The 25,589-nt window shown below is 42.2% G+C and overlaps 2 protein-coding genes across 3 annotated transcripts in view; one reads left to right on the top strand and one right to left on the bottom strand.

Annotated features, from left to right (window-relative positions):
* The window catches only part of LOC134436812 (cytosolic non-specific dipeptidase-like), a 28,542-nt gene extending 22,826 nt beyond the window's left edge, over positions 1-5,716 (bottom strand). Inside the window, exons 1-4 of the mRNA XM_063186161.1 lie at positions 5,606-5,716; positions 5,334-5,477; positions 3,125-3,287; positions 936-1,024 (exon numbers count right to left, since the gene is read on the bottom strand). Coding sequence (XP_063042231.1) covers positions 936-1,024; positions 3,125-3,287; positions 5,334-5,477; positions 5,606-5,665 — 456 coding nt within the window. The 5' untranslated portion in view covers positions 5,666-5,716. The remainder of the gene's footprint in view (positions 1-935; positions 1,025-3,124; positions 3,288-5,333; positions 5,478-5,605) is intronic.
* Positions 5,717-7,885: 2,169 nt separating this feature from the next.
* Positions 7,886-24,147, top strand: LOC134435742 (IgGFc-binding protein-like). 2 transcript variants are annotated; one of them, XM_063184789.1, is made up of 11 exons: positions 7,886-8,295; positions 14,176-14,232; positions 19,146-19,477; positions 19,746-20,325; positions 20,624-20,836; positions 21,081-21,475; positions 21,681-22,248; positions 22,366-22,562; positions 22,854-23,231; positions 23,330-23,592; positions 23,871-24,147. In XM_063184789.1, the coding sequence occupies exons 1-11, from the start codon at positions 8,250-8,252 to the stop codon at positions 23,878-23,880; spliced, it is 3,039 nt and encodes a 1,012-aa protein (XP_063040859.1). In that variant the 5' UTR covers positions 7,886-8,249; the 3' UTR covers positions 23,881-24,147. The 2 variants fall into 2 exon arrangements, with proteins under 2 accessions (XP_063040859.1, XP_063040860.1); XM_063184790.1 differs by lacking the exon at positions 7,886-8,295 and adding an exon at positions 13,830-13,848.
* The last annotated feature ends 1,442 nt before the right edge of the window (positions 24,148-25,589 follow it).

Here is a 25,589-nt window from a genome sequence, read left to right as displayed (position 1 = left end):
TTAGATTTGCTTTAACTGATCATACCTTGCTCAGCTGATTAGATCAATGACTGCTAATTGAATTCGGGCACTTGAAGAGAGTGTGGTTTTTTTTATCAACTCTGAAGCATTAATGTCATCCCAAGCAATATTAGATTTACACATAGAAATCAATGGTGCGTGGTTCTTTCAATGCTGCTACATGTATACATTAAGTTAGAATATCTTGATTTATACTTGAAGTCAAAGTGCTGCTGTTTGTGCCCTTGAGCCGGTTTCACTAAGATAGAGTATGACTATAACTTAGATAGCGGGTCTAGTCGAACTAAGCACATACCTCTAACAAATACTGCTGCACAGAGAAGTTACGACTCAGGCTATCATGAGTTGTATTATGTTGCATAGGATTGTGTGGGTATTTCAAGACTCTTTACAAAAAAAAAAAATACAAATCAATAAGTGCGTTAGACTGGTCTATACATAAATTTAAGACCAATTATCACCCATAGACCAATCTAAACTACATTAGTGAAACCAGCTAACGGTAGGGACACATTGACGCGAATTTGGCCAAGCGAAGCAAACTTCGCCATTCATTCCTATGAGAGAGGTGGAGACAAGCGAACAGGAGCGAAGCGAAGCCAAATCATTAAACAAAGTTGTACAAATGAGAAACGAATTCGCCAGCAGTGGCCCAATCAAATCAACAGTATCTCCACCTCGCTTGTTTCGCCTCTTATGTGTCCCTACCTTAAGGGAAAATTCATTCATATTCTCTCTCTCTCTCTCTCTCTCAATGGGAGTTAATATACTGAATACATATCTCAGTGATCATCTGAATGCGGCCACAATGAATGAATGGTGTGGCATGGCCCATGCAAGTGGGGCCTTGCCGGAATCTACTGCTACGTATATGTCATGGTAAAGTTTGGGAAGCCCTGGCTAAGGTAAGCTACCTGCTTGGTCTTCTGGTAAGCCTCAATGCAGTTGAACCAGGCCAGGACCGGGCCCTTGTCATCAGTCGAGCCTCTTCCATACAACTTTCCTAATAGAGGAACAAGGGAGCATAGTCAACTTCACCCACCAAGGAAATCACAGCAGAAAATGTTTAAGGGCGTAACGGAAAAAAGTTAGTTCAATTCCTGAAATAATGTATGCAAAAAATTGGAAAAAATAGAATAAAATAAGGAACTCAGTGGTTTGTGTGTGCATTTTTGGGAAAATGTGTCCTGCGCTGTGACATCATTGGTGTGACATTGCTGTAAGATATGACAAAAATTATTAATATTATGCACAAACATATCCCCCATGCTCTTTATACTATTGTTCCTTTAACCCCCCCCCCCACACACACACACACACACACTACTACTCACCTGTACCCCAACCCCCACCCACACACACCTATGCATTGAACAGGCAGACAACTGTGATTTCACTGCATGGTTTCACTGTATTACTTGTAATAATTGTGTGAATGTGACAAATAAATCTCCTGGTATCCTTATATCCTTGCATGATACATGAAAAACAAGTAAGGATTGAGCAACACATTGTATAAGCATGTCACACCGCAGGACATGGAGTCACACCACATGAAATTCACTGCATTGTGGTCATTTTAATCCTTTTGTATACATGACTGACCTTTGAGCTCATGCTAACTAGATAATGATTTTGTGTGCTTTCATTTATGAAAAAAAAACTTTTTTTCCCTTCTATAACAGCAGTCACACCACAGCCAAATGCTTCATAAATTATTCAAAATGTTGTTGGTTAATTTATATATATATTATATTCCAGGTTTCATTAATATTACAGTCACAGCGCAGGACATTAGACATATAAACCTTTAAATAAATCTTAACAAAAATGTTTCTTCTCATCTAAGACTAATATGAAACATAATGTGACACATCTTCTTTCATTCACATTTGTTTTTAAGAGGTAAAATAACAGTTTTAACAGGTTTTAAACAATGTTATGTAAAACAAGCCGTCATGTCAACCACCCTTATACAACATATCTGGTGTCAAAGACCAACAACACCATTGGAGTACTAAAAGCAGAGTCCCTCTGCACAACCGCTGTCCAGGTGCTGGTGATGTGCAGTCAATGTAATCCAAGGAAAAGGGGGTAAATCAAGGCACACTGGTCTTCTTTGGTGAACATGTACTGTTGCTTCATCAGGTTCAAACAAAGAGTCTAAAGAAGAAGACCAGTGTGCATTTAACCATTTTATCCCCACATTTCAGGCTATTCTTAGGAATCTCATGTATAAATGTATGTGTAGATTGACTTCATCAAGAAATTGTATTATACTGTGTTTGTCCAATGTAAAGGAAAGTGATACCCAATACAATTCAGACATATGGAAATATTGGAAAAGTCAATTGTACATGGGACTACTATAGCCAGTCTGAGTCTTTTTTAAATAGGCCTAATGATTGTGTGTGTGTGTGTGTGTGTGTGTGTGTGTGTGGGGGGGGGGTGTTAATGTTTTTGTATGTCTTTTATAATGTATTGTTCGTTCTTATCTGGACCTTGAGTCTGTGAATAAAGTTTATTATACCCAGTTCCTATTAGAATGAGGAAGTGAAATTAAGACTGTGCGCTCAATAATCTCAGTTTGAATCAGGCGACATGTCACGTGGCTGGAAGTATGTCTCCAGTCACGCAAAAAAATCAGGCAATTTAAATCATCAACCACATGAGCAGTCTGAACAAAATTATCCCACTCTCTCTCTAATGCTGTGATCTGCACCCAGGCAGTTTGTGTACCACTAGGGGTACACAAGCACACACTGCGAGGTGTACGTGGAACATTTTATATTATAACTAATGTATCGAGCCTTTGTCACATTAGGAGAGGGGAAGAGCGCATAGAACAAGAGGTGAGGGGGTACTCATTGTATGACACAAAAGTATTTGGGGGTACACAAGACAAAAAAAAACACAAAACAACTTTCCTTTAAGAGTGTACCGTCACACCGGTGTGACGGGAATGTTCGGGCAGTGAAAGTTCTATAGAATTCTGGGCGTCATTCAATACAATATGGAATTGTAGAATCTTGCATTGTTATAGAATGCATTCTTTTTATAGAATGCTCAAAAACCCACACTCTTAAAGGTTAAAACAACTCACCATCTACCTCCACCAGTTTGAAAGGCTCTGTGTCCCAGCCGTCCTCGAGTGCTGCGGGCTGAACGTCAAGGTGGCCGTAGATGCACACGGTCTTCTTGGCAGGATCTGAGCCCAGGTTGCCCAAGATGATGGGAGGAAGAGGGATCTCCTTGCCATCCGCCAGCTAGACATAATGAGGCAACATGTATGATGAACACTGTCAGTGTGCAAAGGCTCTCATTCATCCAGGTCCTTAGTAGCCTGGTTTTACCAGACCACATGAATTACTTCTGTAAACAGGTTCGGTCGACCAACATGAGACAATAAAGAGTCAAGTGTCAAAAATGTTTACAATTTATTTTGAAACCAAGTTCATGGGAGAATCATGAACCATCCACCTTACCAAAGTCTGTTCCCATAAGTCCCATCACTCGGCGGCCGTCTTGGCTACGCCTCAAACTGACTATTTGAGATTAGTCAGTGATGGGGTATATAAGAATGAATGGGGGAAATAATGTTGTGTGACAGTGGGACAACACAGCGATACACAACTCATATGGTTGGAATCACAATGAAAAACTGGGTTTAATGGCCGTCTTAGAATGACCTAAACATGAAAGTAACACTTTAAAACAGCGTTTTTCTTTATGCTATTTTTGATCTGCGCATGCGCCACATTCCACGACAACGTTCTGTTTTGCGGCAGGTGGGAGCAAGTTGCGTGGACTTCACCTCTTCCGGCCGGCTGTCAAACGGGCATCCATTCTCCGGTCATCGTACAGAAAAGACACTGGATTTATTTTCTGATAGCCAACGCAGTAAGCACAATGGTCGTCCCTGCTCATCAGTAATAATAATTTAAAAAAAAATGATGTAGGCCCTAGGCTAGCCTGCCTCAAAATTGGTGTTTTAAACTGTGATATCATGTTGTTGCCTAAACTGATAATAGCTATGATCAACGGTGAAAAATATAAGAAAAAAAAGCTAAACTGATCAAAGTTGAATGTCTTGCAGACTTGCTCCCGTTTTGCTTTTTCTTACTTATTTGTTTTCAACCATAAGAAAAAACACAACGGGTGTGCACATGTATGCACACGGCCGTTTTTGTTTCCGTGATTAGGCCTATATCTGTCCCTTTGTCTTGCACCTGCATTTTGGATGGACGCAGAAAGGTGATTAATGGTCGAGTTGCGCTCTCTGCCTAATTCACAATGAAGTTTCCACGGACGGCAAACAAACATGGCCGCCAGCAAACAAACCGATTAGGTACGAGCAGTCGTAAAGGTTTACGTTTGCACTTGCGTCGAGACGATTGGATAAGTGACAGCACAGCTCAGCAGGCAATTGGCTCTCGTTACCGGACAGGTGGGAGTGACGCCGGCAAACGCCATGTTCGCGTAGCCAAATGCTCTCGTTCATTCCTATGGAAGGTTTCATGAGTGATTCGTCTCGTATAAGACCGTCTCTGACCTTACCCACTGCTGACACAAAGGAGACCAAGGGGCGGGCCCTCCACAAGCCCAGGTTTTAAAGGACTCTTCTTCTCCCCATGAACCCAGTCTTTCACAGCAGCAAATCCCACAGCTCCCCCATTGTCCTAGCCCCATTATTGCACCCCTACTCTCATCCAGACCATCCGGTTACACGTCATTACATTACACTAATTACTGGCACTTGGGTGGGAGGAGTGAGCTCAGCTCTGGTTTGAAATGACTGGAACAATTGACATTCATGAGCCACGGTATCCAAGATAATGTCTGCATACCACCAAGAGGCATGAACCACATTCAATAGGATTAACTGTGGGCCAACAGTCCCCAGGGACCAACATGGTTGATTTTCCAGTTTGTGCTGTTTTTTTTCTTTGGGACTGGTCCACATTTCCGAGGGGGTTGCCCATCTTCAATACAGTGGTCTACAAAAACGGCTTGTATGCATGAGGGTTAGTTTCACCCAAAAATGCCCGGATGTTTTTTTGGGTCCCAGTCTAACCCTACAGGTCATTTAAGTCGAAAGGGTTTAGTTGTAGGCCATTGGCCTTACGAAGGTAAGTTCAGCGGCATTACAACTTTGTGTAACATTGTGTTTTAACAGGGCACATGAACATAAAATCATGCTTCAACGCTACATGTCTTTGCATAAATATAAAATCCATTCAAATACAGCTACTCACGCCTGACTGGCACATGTCCAGGCATTAGCAACAATTTAACAGCTTTCAGGCATTTACCTTCTGTGTGCCGATGTCGACCAGCTCCACTGTTCCTCCGAGTTTCTCAAGATCCTTTGCAGCCATCTCCATCTGCTTTTTGATCTCCCCACGTTTCTCTGGCCACGCAGACACACTCTGTACAGCGACCCATTCTGCCAAACGCTGTAGGGAAGAGGATGGTGCCTCTTGTTAGATGTGCACTTGTGGGCAAGCCAAGGATTTCACATTTAAACAGCGAGATGTTTTCACTACTCCACATCAAGGTGGCATGACAAAGAGTTTTTTCTTACCTGGATGTACTCTTCTTGGTGGTCATCCACGTACTTGAAGATTTCTGGAAGGTTAGCCATGTCTTCTAACTTTCACCCTTGCACCGCAGTCACAGCACTGGAAGTGGGCCTTTGTCTGTGGGGTGTCACATATTATCAGATTGCTACTATCACAGCACAGGCTCCTCCCGTGGGCTCGTCAGAGACGATCGAAATGTGACCCTTCCTGCTGGACCACTCAGTGGGGTCAGAATTCTGGGTAAGTAGCTTCCTGCCTTGTTAATGGCCAATTCCCAGGGAGCGTTCCAATATGCAACCTTGCGTCCTCCACTTGTGCTTGTGGCCTCGCCCTGCCTCCTGGCCCCTCCTCCATGGAGAAAACAATAAAGTTTTCCAGCTGTCAGCCTAGCCACAGCAACTTTTGGGGGACTGTTTTTCATTCATCATCCCAATTGCAAATGAGAAAAACACTTTACAATTGAGCTTTTACGAGATATTCAAATATAATGCTGTTGTCAGTGATGTCATCATGACGTATTACTTCCTGGTATGAGACCACAAACACAAAGTGGAGGACACAATGTTGCATATTGGAACGCACCCCCACTGTCTGGTTTGCATCCTTCCAAGTGTATCAGCCTTCGTAATCACACCCAGAGACTGGATACTCTTTGGTGAACTCTGCAGTGACCAATTGGGCTGACACACTTCCAAGGCTCATACACTTGACATTGGGAAATGGTGAACATAGGTTAAGAACTGCATTTGTGAGTGCCTAATTCGCAGGGGTGGACAAACTGGACTGAGAAAGTAAAAGTCCTCCCAGATTTCCCTTCGGCCTGTTTTCCTGAAACAGGTGACGGCAAGTCGGTCATCAGGCCGCAGAACACCTCGTTGGCCAGATGGCCTATTGCACTGCTCTCGCACTGCTCTCGCTGTGGCTGTCGCACATGTCGCCACACCTTCCAGGCGTTGCCCAGCTCCGAGATGCTGACGGCAGGGCTGCCGTTTGGCAGGAGCAGGTCGTCCTGGCCCTTGCTGTTGAGGTTTCCGTGCAAGCCACAGATCTTGCCCCTCATGGAGTCGGGCAGCAGGACCACCAGGTACTGCTTCCAGTCATACAGCACCTCCAGCCCAAAGTCTGTCACCAGCTGCACAAATTTTATTTTACTGTTACATTAGTTATGTACACTGTAACAAAACCGGTAACAGCATGTGACACTATGTACAGTACTTGCAATTATTATTCAAAATAGTATTCCCCTCATTTTACGTGGCATATTACACAGTAGTGTTATGCATGCATACACATTCATGGAATAAAATAATACCGTAGCTTTGAGTAGAGCACTGCAAAGTACAGTAGTTCAAAGTATCAGACGTTGACTTACTCTCACTATTCCATATTCTTGGCGTTGGAAAGTGAAGGTGTAGTCGTAGACCCTGACGGTGACCTTCTCCACCACAGGTATCTCCTGATCAGGGCGCTTCTGACTTTTCACCTCCACGGCAAAGAAGGGGACCTCACGACCACCAACACCATCACCATCCCCACAGTGGCTTGAAGCCATCATGTATGTGCAGTTGCCCATGAAGTTGTAATAGGTGCTGTCGAAGGTGCGGAAGTGGCGTGGAACAGGGGGGGAAAACCCTGGGTGCATCCCAATATGTGACCTTGCCTCCTCCACTTCCCTCCTCCACTTGCTTCTCGTCATGATGACATCACTGACAACAGCATTATATTTCAATATCTTGCATAAGCTCAATTGTAAAGTCTTTTTCTCATTTGCAATTGGGATGGTGAATGAAAAACAGCCCCTCAAAAGTTGTTGTGGCGAGGCTGACAGCTGGGAAACTTTATCGTTTTCTCCACGGAGGAGGGGCCAGGAGGCGGGACGAGGAGACAAGCACAAGTGGAGGAGGCAAGGACACATATTGGGATGCACCCCCTGACTCATTCTTAGAGCCCAGACCACTTGGGGGGCCCACCGGGGGCCCTCCCATGGAAAATATTTTTCTTCTTTCATTTTTTTAAACATTGTTTTAAAAATAATGTCAATACATGTTGGTAATTTATGTAATTCCAAGGTTCTCTGGAAATACATCTGTTGAATTGGATATACTAGCCTGCAAATCGGCTATATTCTATATCAGACACCCCCATTATCACGCATTGGTTTAGTCCGCCCTCTCGCGGACTTTTGATTGTACAATATGCGGAATCAACACTCACTCACGTCTTTATTATTAGGCATTAAACGCAGCAGCCGGTTAGCAATGAAAGACTTCTAAAACACCAGGCTTTCACAAAAGAATAGAAAGGCAAGAGAGACAGGGGAAACAAAATGAAGGAAAGCAACTGCAGCTGATTTCTTGCAAGAAAGGTGAGCCCAAATGTCAAAATTACAGCCTACAAAGTAGGATACCTAACTATCCCATTCCCATTCCGTGTGGCCTTCTGTGATAGCCGATGTCAAATGAAAAAAATAATCTCATTTTGTTGGCTATCATTGTGAACCCATATTTGTCTTTGATAGGCCTATATTCATAACAAGTGTCCCAAAAGACCAACATGAGTCGATGTTGGTTCAAATATCCAAATGATAGCAAAGCCTATTTGTAAAATGAATCCCACTCAATTTCAGAAAATGTCACGAACGTGAAGATGCCCCCTGTCGCAGCAGGTGCAAATGGTGTGAACTTGAGAGAAGGTGAGCCTATTTTAGCTAATATCCTAGTCTTGAAGAAAAGCGGTTTCTCAACCGGGTGCAATGCTGCCCGCCCTGGTCATCAAATTTGCAGATTGATTCTGTCGATATTAGCCGACGTCATATTCATCAGTTGCCAATGTCAAGGTGGCGGTGCGAACAGCTGTCAGTCTTGAACCTTCATTCTGCTTTTATTTTGCGGTCTCAAAGCTCTGGTTACTTGGCCATGTCTCTGACCATCTGACAACGCCCGTTATAGCTGAAGTGTGGTAAAATAATGACGAGATTTTGACGGGGCACCAGTCTGCGTTTTGAATGTTGCTGACGCCATTCTAATCTGCGCAAAGCGCAAGAGATGACCCTGTTTGCATAGCGCAAGAAAAGAGGCAGAGTCGCCTACCTACCTCCGTGCTGAGCAGGTAGCCTATCTGCATTGAGTGCTCATGAAAATTACAAGATAGGCTACTGTGAAATAGTTACTGGCCCATTTAAATCTGAAAGTATATGTAGTAGCCTAATAAATAATGATTTCAAAGAAATAAATAGCCTAGGCTATAGCCTTACTAGGTTCGGGGTGCCCTGACTTTCAAAGGTTGAGCGACATCAAATCCAAACAGCGATACTTTTGTTCTATTTTGGCTACTCTGCTTTACCGCAGGTTTTAAGCGACATTTCGAAGTCAGCTTCTACCAGTAGCATAGGCACAGCTGATTCTCTTTTCCTTGCTCTCCCAAACACTGATACGGGCAAACGTGACGTGCGTGCGGGGCAGTGCAAGTGAACGAATGTGCGCGCGAGCGCCTGTGTTTCTGTTCAGCGATGCACATTGAAGAAAGTACAGTTCAACATATCAATGTCTCGTGTGTCCATAGTGCACGAAACAGTAGGCTGGAAGCATTGTGAAAAGAGATTTATCAGTCTCTCTCCTCCCCCTCACACCATAGTGATGACGTGATTAAATGTCATCCCTATGAATATGATAGCCTACTTTTCATAACTGGTAATGTGAAAGATTAAGACATTTTATATTTTTTAGTATGTCTATTATGTCATATGATTGAAGATGAGAATGATTCAAGTGAAGGAGAAGAAAAGATAGAGGGGGTATTCTGAGGAAGGCAAGAAGGATGACAATATCAGGAGGTAGGCGCGCGCACGGGGGGGGGGGGGGGGGGGGGGTGTGGGGGTTGTTTAGGTTGGGGTTGTGTGTGTAGGGGGGCCCATGGAAGAGGTTGTTCCTAGGGCCCCAAATTTGGTGCTACGCCCCTGTGCCCATGATCCAACACATGCCCATGTCATTGTAGAGGCCATCAGGCTTCGGCAAGGGCTTCAGCACATCCCAATCCGCGGCACTGAAGCCTGGATCAAAGAAAAGGAAGCACCTAGCACTTTAAGGCACGGATATTAGTCACTGTGTAGCTACAGACTGGAGAATACAGTTATACTGCAGGCTACCTACAATGGCGGTCCAGGGCCCTCTTGAACTATTTTCAGGTTGAACAGCTTTTAATAAACTTAGCTAGTTCATAATGGGACTGTTAAAAAAATGGCAACTTGTTTCGGCCGACAATGGCCTTCATCAGGGATTTCAAACATTTCAAAACTCCCCCCACTTCCCTATTCATGTGAACGTCATCATGTTCTGGTGCGCATTGCGCTTGGCTTGTCGCTGTGTTTATTATTCTTTTCCTGATTTGTACCCTGGATATACAGGACTTCTAAGAAAACAATAAGAGTAAAAGATAGGGGGGCACTGTGGCGCAGTGCGCTAAGCCCCCCATATTTGAGCTTTCATGTCCACAGGGACCCCGGTTCTAGTCCGACCAGGATCATTTCTCAATCCCACCCCATCACTCTGTTCCACTCGCTTCCTGTCACCATCTCACTGTCCTATCAAATAAAGGCATAAAAGCCCCAAAAAACATATTGAAAAAAAAGACAGAAAAGAGTTCGAGCGTTGCTATAGGATCACGTGGGAACTTCCGCCGACAAAAGTGGCAGCGAAACCGATATGGTCAAATATGGCCGACCTTGCCATCCCATTCAGTTTTGCACAGCCTTCATAGTGTTTCAGATGTAGCGTTTGTTTCCACTATTCTCTCCCTTTTCCCCTACCTAAAGAGATATTACAAGCAGGACAGGTAAAGACAAGAAGAGCATAACAAGTCCAGTATCTGACTTTTACAGACCCCTCACAGGAAATGAGGTCATATTGAATGTCACATACAGTTGTAGTCTCCAATAGCAAAGGTTATAGGCAATTTCAAATCAACAGTTGGTGTAAGGTAGCATCCTGAGGCCAAAGAACAAATACAGCTTTTATTGAGTTTCTAACAGAGTGAGAGAATTATTCAAACACGAATAAAACAATACATGGACATCGAAATGTTATGTATGAGATTGGGGGCAATATCCAGATTCCAGCAAAATATAAGCCAGGGCCCTAATAAACCAGTTAAGGGGTGAACACACGCATGCACGCACACATGCACGCATGTACACACACACACACACACACACACACACACACACACACACACACACACACACACACACACACACACACACACACACACACACACACACACACTTTCTCACAGTTCCCATTTGCCGTTTTGCCCACGTCACATGCCATTCTTATCAGTCACCATCATATAAATCAGCTTCACATTACAAGCAGCTAATTATTAAACAATGTCTTACTACAAGAGGCCGGTGGAGATGACTTGGCCTACTCTTTTGGAAAGTCAAACACATTTGACTTGTTCGAACATTTGAGTTGGCTTGTGGTCGCTCATGCTATTTCCTAGAGATAACAATGAACACCACTGACAATATGCTTCCAATGAAAAGATTAAGGCGTATTATATTAACTGATTTGTGTTGATAAAGAGGGTGTTGGTGATCTTACATTGACCATGTCAATAAAATCACAAAAAAACCATGTACCGTACATAAAACACAAAATGACCATGTACATAAAACACATACCAAAAATCAACAATGTGAATTCATTAATCAAATAATGTGAAATGAACAAAGGAATCAACATGGAGTGTCCAGTGAGTCAACAACTATTTAACATAGTCTGGGTGCCTACTGAAGCTGTTTGCAACAAAATGCTGAAATCAAATGCAGTAAATAATTCATTCACAGCAAAATGACCAAGAAAAACCATTTTCAAGAAAGTTGTCAAGACCATAGTTATGTCCTGCAAGTCTACTTCTTCCTAGTTTTCTTATCACTGTGATATGATCCTCAAAAGCATAAAAATACCTGAACACAAACATACACGGACGCACGCACGTACACACGAAACACACATACACACACACACACACACACACACACACACACGCAAACGCACACGTGTGCACACAGACAGACAGACAGACAGACAGACAGACAGACAGGCACACACACACACACACACACACACACGTGTGTGTATGTATACACGTGCAAACACACAGGCAAGGCAAGACGAAGCATAGTGCATTTCATACACAGGCGCAACTCAATGTGCTTCACAAAAAAGTAAAATAAATTAAAATGCAAAAAGAAAGGAAGCAAGAAAGAAAGAAAGAAATTAGGGTCAAAATTCTAATGTTAAGATAAAACATGTGGTAAAATAGAATTAAGAGTTAAAACATAATTTAAAGCTGCTGGAGAAAGCATATGAGGAAAGCTTTGCCTTGAGTCTAAATTTATAGCTATCAATAGTGGGTGCATTTTTTACATCGTCTGGAAGCTGGTTCCAAAGCTTTGAAGCATAGAAGCTAAAGGCTGCTTCTCCACACTTTGTTTTGACTTTCGGAATTACCAGCAAATTCTTCTCCGCTGACCTTAGTGACCTAATGTCCAAGAAAACAGTTCTTCAAGAAAATTGTGAGGACCATAATTATGTCCTCCTCACAAGTCTACTTCTTTCTAGTTTTATTTTAACTGTGATATCATCCTCAAATCATAAAAATACCTGAACACAAACATACATGGACGCACTCACATACACACGCACGCACGCGCACACACGCACACACACACACACACACACACACACACACACACACACACACACACACACACACACACACACAGTATGTTGTTAGGGTAAATAAAACATGATAAATCATCTCCTGTAGGACAAAAAATGAACCTATCAGTCTAGAAAAGACAGGAGAGGGTGTGCATGTGCAACCGCAGCGAATATGAGTTCTTAAATAGGTGATTACTCATGATATACCCCATTATCAATTAGCCCTCAGTCTCGCTATGGAAGTACACTTTTTTTTCATCAAGAACACGTGAGGCAATTATGCAATGGAATTCCGCCTGACTGCCACCAGAAACATGCCTGCAGTAAAGACTTTTGTGTTGTACAGTCAGGGCCACTTAGGGCTGGACTGGTAATCTGGCATACAGGGCATTTTCCTGGTGGGCCGACAGTCCTGAGGGTTCGAAGCTGTTGCTTTATTGTTTTGTTTGGTAATTTGTTTAAAATGTTCCCTTAGAGACTGGCCCACAATTTAGATGGGGCGTCCCATTGGTGCATACTTAATATACAGTGGGCTGAGCCCATTCTAATTGTAGTATGGGTGTGGGGGTGAGGGGTTGGTTTATGCCAAAAAAAGCCAGGGCTGGTTTGTGATCCCAGTTCAGCCGCTGACAGCTTTGGCCAGGCTTGGGTAATCTGAAAGGGTCGGAAATATGTGAAAGTGGAGTGTGAAGATTAGTTTTGAGAAATTGCACCATGGCTCTGATCAAAAATTCTCCGTGTAGACAGAGAGAAGGCCATCCACTTGATCGCAACACATGCACACATCATGCTGTGCTTGCCACTGTCTGCAGTTTATATTTGATAAATGGTCTTGTAAGGGCGTACGGTAAGGCTTTATGGTGTTATAGATGAAGCTCACTTTGTCACTCTCCCAAACAGTATTTTTTCTTCCTTTTTCAGGCCACTCTACAAAATGTCATCTTTCATGGAGATGCATGTATTTTGATATTGGGATAGAGAAAATCAAAAGCTCAGTGAGAGATCAGAAAACTGTAGTAGAATGCAGTACAGTGCGGAGCTGCACTGCAGATGAACTTGAGGGCAGCAGTTCAATTTCAACTTAGCTAAAAATAAAAGGCTAAAAGCACAGATAAATATTTCAATGTTCTAGAGATTTTTTCAGGCAATTTCAATCTACATCCAATACAAGAAATAAAAAAGTGACTTTGCACACACACAATCAGCATCCATGGGCTTCACTTCACAAAGCACAAGCCCATTTTGTTTATTGTTCCTATTCTTGATTATAATGTATGACCACTCAAAGCCTTTGAAACAATACCAATTGCCTGTCACGTAGAACAAGATAGATAAGGCAGGATGCGCATACCATGCCAATGCCCTACCAATACCAATATTAGATGGGCAAACATTTCCCATGTGCCCCATTGTCGTGGCACCCTGCTTTCTCATTGGTCAGTGCCTTATCCCTGGCAGGGGATTTAAGGCCAGCACTCCAAGGGCACCACCAAGCTGGTCAGCCTTGGGCACCTGAGCAGGTAAGGGGCACACACACACACACACACACACACACACACACACACACACACACACACACACACACACACACACACACACACACACACACACACACACACACTAAAATAGAATCTTGCTATTTCAATATTACTAATATGCTCTGTATGCATGACTGTGTGCACGATTACAAGTATGACAGTGTACACATTGTATATGGTGCATGACTGCGTACAATCATTACCATTACAATGTTAAAACTAAAGCAACGTTTATTCCTGCACTCAAATGTTTCAGTATTATACGACTTCACATCAGAAACTAATTGTATTTTCTCTGGATTTCAACAGCCGAGAAGATGAAGACGATGGGGAGTTTTTCTTGTCTCGCTATTTTGCTCTTTTGTGGTAAGTCTGAAAATTGTGCCCTCTCACAGTCACACGGTGCATTCTGCTGTGTTAATTCAACACTTAGAGTAACCAACTTGAAGATTGTTACATTTGATCGAAGTCCTTGGCTTGGACCTTGCACAAAAGCCTTCAGTATTACAGGTGCAGATGTGAGGCAGGACAACTTGATCAAGGATCAGAGTTCAGGAAAAAATACTGATTATTTTTCTTTTTAGCTGTTTTATTTCTTGGAGCGAATAAGGCCAGTGAGTCATTAGATTCCAGAGCGAACTTGAAGACGCACCGGCCAAAAACGCATAATTCGCTCCAAGGAATGAAAAAAGAACAGTAATCAGTGTGCCGTGTTTTCTGAACTTCCAGCATCGTTGAATTTGTCTCTCAAAGTGTATCAGCTAGTGTCTCCAAAAACAACAGTTGATACATTATGTATTATTTGCTGCACATTTTATTTTGGATCCTTTATTTATCCCCTAGCTAAGGTCTTATTTAATTTTGCAGTTTTATTTCCAGTGTAGAGTGTACATGTAAAGAAAACCAACATTATGTTGGGAAAGGAAAGGGGAAAGGTTTTTGAAGACTTGTTTCACATTGGAAACTTCTTTCAATGCTGTTTTTAAACAATGCTGTTTTATTTGCAAAAGCTTACGCTTTTGTTTTCCCACATTTAAATATAACAAATTTCACAATATCATTTTCATGAACACTTAATTATAAGAGCACAGATAGCTACTCAGCATAGAGACCCTTTTTCTTTCCTTTCTCACTCCAGTGGTTACCTACTGCTGCCTGGGCCTGTCTGTCCCAGAGCCATAGATACGTAGAGAAGAGTTGAGGTGTTCTTTGATCTCTGGTCACAAGGTTTTAAGTGGTTTTACGCTAGCCTTGGCGGTTCCCGCTAAACCCATCTCTGCCATAGGTTAGTGTTAGCATGGCTAGGTTACGTGTACTAGTTCTACAAATTTGGCCGTGCTACTTTTGTTCTGACACAAGATACCGTTTTTGGTCAAGTAATTACACAGTCCATTGAAATTGTGTGTGCTTGTATGCACAAAAACGGTTGTTATATCAATTCTTCTCAGAGTCCCGGATGATACTCTATGGAAACAAACACTACATCTGAAACACTATGCAGGCTGTGCAAAACTGAATGGGACGGCAAGGTCGGCCATATTCGACCATATCAGTTTCGCTGCCAGTTTTGTCGGCGGAAGTTCCCACGGGATCCTATGGCAATGCTCTAACTCTTTCTTTTATTTTTTTAAAAATACATTTTTTGGGGGCTTTTATGCCTTCATTTGATAGGACAGTCTGAGATGGTGATACTTGTAGGAAGCGAGTGGGACAGAGAGATGGGGTGGGATTGGGAAATGACCCCGGCTGGACTTGAACCGGGGTCTCCGTGGGCATGAAAGTTCAAATATGGGGGGGCGCCACAGTCTATCTTTTACTCTTGTTGTTTTCTTGTATTAGAAGTATATCCCGGGTACAAATCAGGAAAAGAATAATAAACACAGTGACAAGTAAGACAGAATAATCAATCTAAGTAAAAATGATAATAAAATTAAAATAATAATCAAATTAAAGTGAAAATAAATAAAAGAAAACTTAATCTAAAAGGTGGAGAGAGCCCAAGATTTGGCTTTGGAGACGGTGGTTGAATAAACGAAGGAGTTTTTGTACATTCAATCTTAACTCATTCAAAAACACTGAGAGAAGAGGCTTGCCTTTGCTGTATAAAGTATTAAGCAAGTAGAAAAATAAGATTTATGATGTAAAGCATACTACTGTCCTCTATACTAAACTCAAAGTAACCAAATAAAACAAGTTAAAAAGAAAATTCAAGATTTGTACAGACATTTGCACATAGTAATGATAAGAGGTCTTTCCAGAATCTAGCAGAAAACGTAGGGTAGAATGCCCTAATGTGGGACAATTTTTGTCACTTCAACTTTGGTGGTTTATTAAAATTTAATGACAACATTTCAATACAAACAAATTACACCCTTTTCATCCCCTAGTTGTGCTCTAATCAAATAAAACCTTTAAAAACGTGTTAAGTGTTTCTAATTTGAATAATTTGGATATTAATGTAAGTTGGTCAAAAACCATGGTTATCCCTAAAGTGGGACAATTGGTTTCCTAATGCGGGACAGTGTATATTAAAAGGTCTCTAAAGCATGTTTGTGTAAAATATTAATTCAAAATGACATCTGCCACTCTTTAAGACATATCAGCTACACATTTAGAGCATGTTTTATTAATTAATTTTACTTTCTTTTATTGGTAAATATGACTGAGACTGTTTGAACCCATTGCACACAATTGGTCACTTCAACATGGCAGCTCTATTTGAGGAAAGAACTTCCGGTTTTTGGACCCAAATGTTTTGTTGATAGCTGTGCTCCAGTAGATTAGGCCAGAAAGACTGAAATACACCTTTGATATAGATGTAAATATCTATTTTCTTATGTGGACATGGTGTTTGACTTCATAGTAATTGTTTGACTTATTAAATTACTACTTTTACAACTGTCCCACATTAGGAAAATCTTGTGTCCCACGTTAGGACGCACATATCCTAAAGTGGGACACTAATAATATGGTTTAAAAATGATTTGGGGATTATGCTGCAGCTTGTTCTTAACGAAACGGACATTCAATTAATGTTATGCCAAGTTGTTACAATGGTTGTAAATTCACGAAATGAATAATGCATTGCCATTTCGTTTAAAATCAGTGCTAAACATTTAATACGAAGTGTTATGTTGGAATATGACAGGTTTTGGTGGACATGAGTCCAACTCCAATGACGTTTTGTAGTAGACGTTTTGTAGTAGACGTCAATGTGGACTGTAAAGTGAAGTCAGCATCTACGAAGCATGTTCGTTGTTTGTAGCCTAGCCTACATCAATGACGAATTACTTTTCCATTTTGGGCATTAACTGTGGTGCTACCACTTGACGTCTGGTGATGAAAAACGTAATTGATGTAGCCTACAGACATATAGGCCTAGCCTAGGTGGAGACTTGGTGACGTTAGCAAAGCAGCAAAGTTAGCAACTTTTCTCCTGTCCAGAGCATCAAAGGGGTTGGAGAGGGAGAGCTGCTTCGGGATTAATATTGATATACCTTCGCCGTCAGCGGGTCAATGTTTTCTTTGTACAGTCCCACTATGCCGTCTCTCTTCTGTTTCCATTGCGATCTACCGGTATCTACCGGTATCTAACTGTGATACAATGTAACGGCCGCTACGTATGCAGTGTTTACAAAATGTCAAACAGGCCGAATTCCAGACCACTGAACCTGAACCACTATCCCCGCCCCAAACAACTCAATGTGTGATCGTTTGTTTGTTAAATATTAAATAATAAATGTAAGTTTTGTCTTTTTAGGCACACATTTTGACCTACCCATCAATGGTGGCTGATGAACATATTTAAATCTAGTTTAATCCTTGATTAAACCAGTTTAGGTAATCCAGGTTTAAATTTAAGATGTGCAACACATCTCAAATTAATTTAAACCCTGTTTAAACATGGATTAACTAAACTCAGTTTAGGCCTAAACTAGGTTTAAGTTAAACCATGTTGGTGCAACCCACCCTTAGGGATAATATCGATGAATACGTTTGTATGCACTTTATTTGTGATATATTAGAGGTAATGCCCAAACTTTTTTCCAAGGAATTTCCCCAAGTAGCCCAGCCCAGTAGGAAATGACATACGAAACAGTGTTGAAGCAATATCATTTTTTAATAATGCTCATATCTCTGTTATTTTTTGTCTTTCGTGAAAAGCAAACCTGTCCCTCAGCAGAGGTCATAGAGGTCATAGGGGGGGCAAGATCTGCGTGGCTTGGAGAGGTTTGTTGACTTCTTAATAACATTACTACTCCAAGCAATGACTGTAGCGAATTCCTTAGTGGTGACAAAAAGGCTAAACAGAATGAAATTCTGAATGATGAGAAAACCATTGCTGTTTTTAGTTGAGAAACCAGACAATGGCATGGCTTACCCAATTATCCAGATAGGCCGAGAGGTACAGGTATTTGTTATTAAAAAGTATTTCTGTGTTATATTTGTGAGGGGGGGAAATTCTGTTTGTTAGCCATGAACTTGTTTATGGAAATTAGCTATTTTAATGTGAATCTTGTCAACATTATAGTTACACATTAAGAGGAATTTGAGGGCACATTCTTTAGAGAATAGAGTTCCAAATAGAAAATGCATTTGTCATGAATTTGGCGAAGCAGTTTATCTTAAAAGTATTGTTTAGAGATATCAAATCAAGAAAATTCATAGCCCCACAAGAGTTGCAAATAGAAGATGTATTAGGCATGAATTGACGAGGCCAGTTTATCTTAAAAGTATTGTTTAGAGATATCAAATCAAGAAAATTCATTCCCCACAAGAGTTGGTATTCATTAAGACAATCTTCTTAACATAATACACCCTAGTAACAGTTGATAATTTTTTGGCCTGAGATTTGTCAAAATATAGGCTAGGGAGAGAGCTAAATATGAGAGCCAAATATAAATCCCTTCTTCCTTTGAAAAGCTTCGTTCACACACATCGCTTCTTCACTCCTCGCCTACTCGTCTCGCTGGAACACAGAGACAATATTGACTTAATTCGTTGAGCGAGTAACTAGCAGCGGCATGTGTCAACGTAGCTTTAAGCCATGGGAATAACCCCAGCAAAATGTTAACATTCAGCCACGCTACGGTGAATACCAGCAAAAATAATTTAACAGGGCCCCATTTCTATATTTCACCCGGGCCCCCAATTGGGTAGAACCGCCATTGTAGGTACTGTAGCCTGCAGTATAACTGTATTCTCCGGTTTGTAGCTGCACTAACAATGACTAATATCCGTGCCTTAAAGTGCTAGGTGCTTCCTTTTCTTTGCTCCAGGCTTCAGTGCCGCGGATTGGGATGTGCTGAAGCCCTTGCCGAAGCCTGATGGCCTCTACACTGACATGGGCATGTGTTGGATCATGGGCAACCCCCACTTCCGCACCTTCGACAGCACCTATTACAACTTCATGGGCAACTGCACATACATGATGGCTTCAAGCCACTGTGGGGATGGTGATGGTGTTGGTGGTCGTGAGGTCCCCTTCTTTGCCGTGGAGGTGAAAAGTCAGAAGCGCCCTGATCAGGAGATACCTGTGGTGGAGAAGGTCACCGTCAGGGTCTACGACTACACCTTCACTTTCCAACGCCAAGAATATGGAATAGTGAGAGTAAGTCAACGTCTGATATTTTGAACTACTGTACTTTCCAGTACTCTACTCAAAGCTACTGTATTATTTTATTTCCTGAATTTGTATGCATGCATAACACTACTGTGTAAATATGCTACGGAAAATGAGGGGAATACTATTTTGAATAATAATTGCAAGTAATGTACATAGTGTCACATGCTGTTACCTGTTTTGTTACAGTGTACATAACTAATGTAACAGTAAAATAAAATTTGACCAATTGTTGTCTTTTTTTGTCTTGTTTCAGTATGACGACAACCTGTGGTATCTGCCAATGAGCCCGGACCTCTTCAGGGTAGTCCTGTTGCAAAGCGGCATGTCCGTGCAGCTGGTGACGGACTTTGGGCTGGAGGTGCTTTATGACTGGAAGCAGTACCTGGTGGTTATGCTGCCCGAATCAATGAGGGACAAGACCTGTGGCCTGTGCGGAAACTTCAACAGCAAGGGCCAGGACGACCTGCTCCTGCCAAACGGCAGCCCTGCTGGCAGCATCTCGGAGCTGGGCAACGCCTGGAAGGTGCGTGGTGCTGCCGGTGACGCCAACTGTGGCGACATGTGCGACGGCCACTGCGAGAAGTGCCAGAGCAGTGCGATAGGCCACCTGGCCAACAAGGTGTTCTGCAACCTGATGACCGACTTGATGAACGGGCCCCTGAAGGAGTGCAGCGCCATCATCCCCAAGAAGGTCTACCATGACTATTGCATGTACGACGTATGCATGGGGAAGGGCATGAAGAACTTCCTGTGCGACACGCTGCAGGTCTACAGCGATGCCTGCCAGAGGGCCGGCTTCAGGGTCTTCAACTGGAGAAGCCTGGCCGGATGCCGTAAGTGCAACACTGTAAACTGCCAAACAGATAATAAAAAATACATCATGTACGGCCTGGTTGGATATTGTAAGCAGACTATGCGAGGAACTGTCAAACAGATGGTGAAATAAATACAGTATGTGTATTAAATACGTATAAGATATGCCTAGACAATGTAATATGTAAAACAAGTTTTAATCTAGTATGTTTAGACGAGGGTTAAGTGACCTCATTATAAATAAATAAATAACATATTACTGGTGTAGTTTGTTCAATGACAGAAAACTGAGTTTCCTTCCTCTTTCTTTCTCCCCAGCCAATCCTCAGTGCCCCAAGAACAGCCACTATGAGCACTGCGGCACCGCCTGCCCTGCCACATGCGCCAACAGAAAGGCAGAGTCCAACTGTATATCTCCGTGTGTCGCCAGCTGTGTGTGTGACGAGGGTTTTGTTCTCACGGGCAACAAGTGTGTCCGCGAGTCTCAGTGCGGCTGCCTGTACAAGAAGACCGGAAGTTATGTGCCACCAGGTATTACTATTATGTTACACTCAGCTGACGCTTTTCTTTAAAGCAACTTACAGATATTAAAGTGCACTGGTTACAGTCCCTGATGCAGTGTGGGAATATGTGGCAAAGAGGGAAGCAGGGACTGGTAAGGGTATGGATAGAAACTGCAACCAGAGATAGTATCTAACAATAGCAACCATCTCTGCTGCAACCCAGTGATCTAAAGTCTACCTCCCTAACCATTGCACTACGGCTTCCCCACCAGGTACTACCTTCTGGACAGACAACTGCGAGGAGTCGTGCACCTGCGAGGCCGACGGTCATCTGAAATGCACATCAAACGGGTGCCCGAGCGGGAAGGAGTGCAAGGTGGTCAAGGGGAAAATCGGTTGCCACCCCTCGACTTACGGCACGTGTACCATCTCAGGAGATCCCCATTACAAGACCTTTGATAAGCATGCGTACGACTTCCAGGGCACCTGCACCTATGCTGCTGCCAAGGCGTGCCACATTGAGGACACAGACCTGCAGCCTTTCTCAGTGGTGGTGGAGAATGAGAAGTGGAGCAGCGAACCAAACAATGCTGTGGCCAAGGCGGTGGTTGTGGAGGTTTATGGACAAACATTTGTGCTGAGGATTAACCAAGTTGGTGTAGTTATGGTAAGTTGAAAAGGATTTCTTTTGGATATAAGAAAATGGCCATTTATGGATGTATAGGCAATGTATAGACAATTTGAACATGCAATGAAATAATGTGTAGGAGCAATGTAATATACTGTTGTTGTTGTTATTCTTGTTATTACTGGTCATTATTACGCACCATTTAAACCTTAGTCCTTTTGACTTTGTTTACTATCATTTTCAGGTGGATGGTGTGCTAACCAATGTGCCTTGTGACATCAATGAGGGTCAGGTGAAAATTTACAATGAAGGCTGGTACGTTGTCTTAAAAACCGACTTTGGTCTGAGGGTGACCTATGACCTTGTCTATCGTGTCACCATAACTGTCCCCTCCTCCTACCATGAGAAAACCTGTGGCCTGTGTGGCAACTTCAACCACAACAAATATGATGAATACCGTTTGCCCGACGGCAAAGAGACCAGAAGCATCAAAGAATTTGCTGCATCCTGGAAGGAGTCCGTGCACGGTGTGGTCTGTGATGATGGTTGCACGGGTGACAATTGCCCCCAGTGCCCAGAGCACAAGAAGAGCATTTTTGAGAATGATTGTCACATTATTAAAGACCCCAAAGGACCTTTTGCTGCCTGCCTGAATGTAATCGACCCTGAGTCGTACTTCAGAGATTGCGTGTATGACGTTTGCATGGGCGATGGAGACCGCCACATGCTATGCCATAGCATCGCTGCTTACGTGACCGACTGCCAGGACTTTGGGGTAGACATTGGAGACTGGAGGACTTCCAGCTTCTGTCGTGAGTGTCTATGAGGTTAAAATAAATCACAGCTTGACTTAATTTCTCTCACACTGCATTTTTGCAAAACACCTACAGTATGTCAACTTGACTTTTGTGCACATCTCGTTTCTTTAGCCTTGTCATGCCCTGACCACAGCCACTACAAAATCTGTGGTCAGACCTGTGACAAACCTTGCCCTGGACTCACATCCATCGCCTGCCCTGAAACTTGTGCAGAGGGCTGTGCCTGTGACCATGACTACTTCTACAACGGGACTGGCTGTATCAAATGGGACGAGTGCAGCTGTTACTATGATGGCCACACATACAAGGTGAGATCAAGACTTTATGGGGCCCTAAGCAAAATTTCATCCGGGGGCCCCCATACCCGATATAGTATAGTGGCTCCTGTTTCATTCATCGTAGTAAATACCCTGTAACCCTGCAACTGTAAGTCGCTTTGGATAAAAGCGCCAACTAAGTCTAATGTAATGTACCGTAATTTAATGTACTGTAATGAAATGTAATGGTTGTGTCAATTAAATTGAGCATCTGAACTGTTTGTTTAGATTAGGAAAGCTCCATACATGTATATACCAATTTTCGGTCTCTCTCTTCTTTAGATTGGTGAGACTGTGGTCAATGATGACTGCACTGAGCGCTACACCTGTGAAGCCTCTGGCAAGGTGAAAGTTGAAAAAATACACTGCAAAAGCGACGAGATCTGCAAGGTGAAGGAAGGTGTCCGCAAGTGCTACCAACGCGACTGCTTGTATGAGTCCGATGGCGCCTTCACCACATTCAGTGGTCATGGAGGCAACGTTGATGTGTCGGGGGCGTTTGAGATCATCAAACTGTGCGATGGGGCTCTGGTAGAGGAGTTTTTCCGTGTGGTGGTGAAACTCGCTGCATGTGGAAACTCTGGCCTCAAGCGCGTTGAGGCTGTCTACGTCTTCTTTGAGGACATGGCCATTACTATTAACGCGAAGCACGAGACATGGGTGGGTAGTCGTTTTTATTTCCTCATGATCATCATTTTATAGCAACGACTACAATCTTAATACATCTTTAAAAATCTGGATTTTATCTTACTTTCTAGGTGAATGGTAAGAGGGTCAACCTACCCGTCTTGTTCAAGAACGAGATATCGGTGAAGATCTCCGAGGAGACTGTGGTGGTTGAGAAGATCTCAGCTCTGCGTGTGACCTACACTGTGATGCAGGAGATTAGTGTCACTGTGAGTGACCACTTCACTGACAAGGTGTGTGGAGCTTGTGGAAAGGACAGTGCCACCTTCACCGTTGACAGCAAGACCATCAACAAGTGGATGGACAAGTGGAGAGCCCCTGACTTCCCAAGCTGGTGAGTTTGGCATTTGCCACTAGATTGATTACAAAAAATACTATGTTGAAAGGTTTGCAAAATCTTGAACATATTATTTGTAGATATGTTATAAAGCTTAGTAAATAATAATAGGCCTGATAAAAAAAAACATTTGTTAATGTTTGTTCATCACTGGTTAATTATTTACTAAGTAATGCTTTTTATGCATCCATTATTAAGTGTTACCATCCATTATTTTAATTAGGTGTGGTTTTTGTACTTTTTTGATCCTGATAATGCTTTTCTTCTCTTTTTAGTGACCTGTAATGGACTGGAATCATCAGTGGTGATTGACCATTGGTAAATTCAACAAGCAATTCTACATTCAACAAGGATAATAACCTGCTAATTTCTTCTGTAAAGGCTTTGTTATTAGCTGATTTTATGCTAAAATGATGCTACAAATTTCACTGTAAAATAGCAGTCACTTTTTTATTAGAAAGCTTCACCCTCTTAATATGAAAAATGAATAGGCATGCATATATCTGTAAGCATCTGCAATACATCTTTAATAAATGAATGAAAGGAAATGTTTCTGCCTTTTACATCCTCTTGTCATTTTTGTGGCTAGAATTGTGGACTAGAGTATGCATACATGATGTACATGTGATTGAGGGTTATTAAACACATTATAACAATGCTGTATTTCAAAATTTAGCTTGGTTTTATAATCCAGTGAGTGTTTTTAGTAGTTTATTTCCAGAATGCATACCGTCCATTCATAAATGTAATCTTTTTCATGAATATTTACCACCATCACTTCCTCAGTCATAATGACTTGGAAATGTACACTTGACATAAATGAATAGATAGGTCATTTGAATGTAAATCCACCACTGTGAATTGCAGCCATGCGTAGACATCGATCTTTCACTAACACTGGACCCTTGTTGTGGAGGGGCCTACTGTCCCTGGCTTTCCTCTGTGTGTTGGCGCCATCTGATGGAGAGTATGTGACATAACCAGGCATGTCTGGTGATGTGCTCTTTCAAATTACCACTTTCTTTTAACTCTCTCCCAATACCTGCCATCCATTTCTAACAATCACCAATGATATATTTGGGTTGCATTATTTAAATTTTAATAAAGCCTATGCTGAATGACTATTGCTGCACTTGCACACTATCGAAAGAAAGAAAAAAATGCAAACGCTTCATCATTGAGAGAGCGAGTGAGTAAGCATGTGAGACACTTAGTCCCGAAAGGGGAGACTGAATGCCACCTGGCCATACACACAACACAAAACAGCAGGATGGGACAAATACATAAACAATAGGGCTGTAACGATATTGTATCGAACCGAGAAATAGTGATACTCAGAGTCACGATACTGTATCGCGATACAAGGACGCAGTATCATGATACGCCCTTTTAACATTTTGATATTCATCAGCCAAGAAAACAACCACATGATATGAAGTGATAGTGCTTCCAAGCATCATCATTATTATAGAAACTTTTAAAAATGATTATTAGCCTCTTGTATCCTATTCTACCTATAAACTATCATAGTTTTTAAGTCATTAAGTTTATAATATTGGCAAATGTGAAATCGTGGTGTGTATCAAACCTTAGCTCATGAATCCTAATACAAACCGAATCGTGAGTTGAGTGTATCGTTACAGCCCTAATAAACAACTAACATGAATAAAATAGTCCATCATAAAAACAAAGGACCGCCACAACACAAGACATTAAAAGGGCACTCGGCAACAGTGTTAGTCATTTTAACAACATTGCCTATGGCATTAATAGACGATCAGCCTTCATTGTGATGAAAGTCCGATTTAAGTTGTCCCCTCAAGCTTCCCATGATGGAGAAGCAAAAACTCTGCATGACCATGGACAGAGTACCTCGGTCATTGAAGAGGACGTAGGAAAGCACCGGTAAATTACCCTCCCTCAACTGCGTTGGAATTAAACTGACCCTCCTGAACCACTAAACCATAATCCAACTGTTATTGCATAACATTGTC

The sequence above is a fragment of the Engraulis encrasicolus genome, chromosome 20, assembly GCF_034702125.1.
Source record: "Engraulis encrasicolus isolate BLACKSEA-1 chromosome 20, IST_EnEncr_1.0, whole genome shotgun sequence".
Lineage (NCBI taxonomy): Eukaryota > Metazoa > Chordata > Actinopteri > Clupeiformes > Engraulidae > Engraulis > Engraulis encrasicolus.
The sequence above is the reverse complement of the archived record's forward strand: the minus strand, read 5'-3'. Positions and strand labels throughout refer to the sequence as shown.

What these genes read in the sequence shown, in the direction of transcription:
- LOC134435742 (XM_063184789.1), top strand. Translation starts at nt 8,250, where the DNA reads ATGCCCCCTGTCGCAGCAGGTGCAAATGGTGTGAACTTGAGAGAAG. An exon ending in AAGAATATGGAATAGTGAGA is followed by an intron (nt 19,478 to 19,745) that starts GTAAGTCAACGT and finishes GTCTTGTTTCAG; the next exon opens with TATGACGACAACCTGTGGTA. An exon ending in CGGAAGTTATGTGCCACCAG is followed by an intron (nt 20,837 to 21,080) that starts GTATTACTATTA and finishes CTTCCCCACCAG; the next exon opens with GTACTACCTTCTGGACAGAC.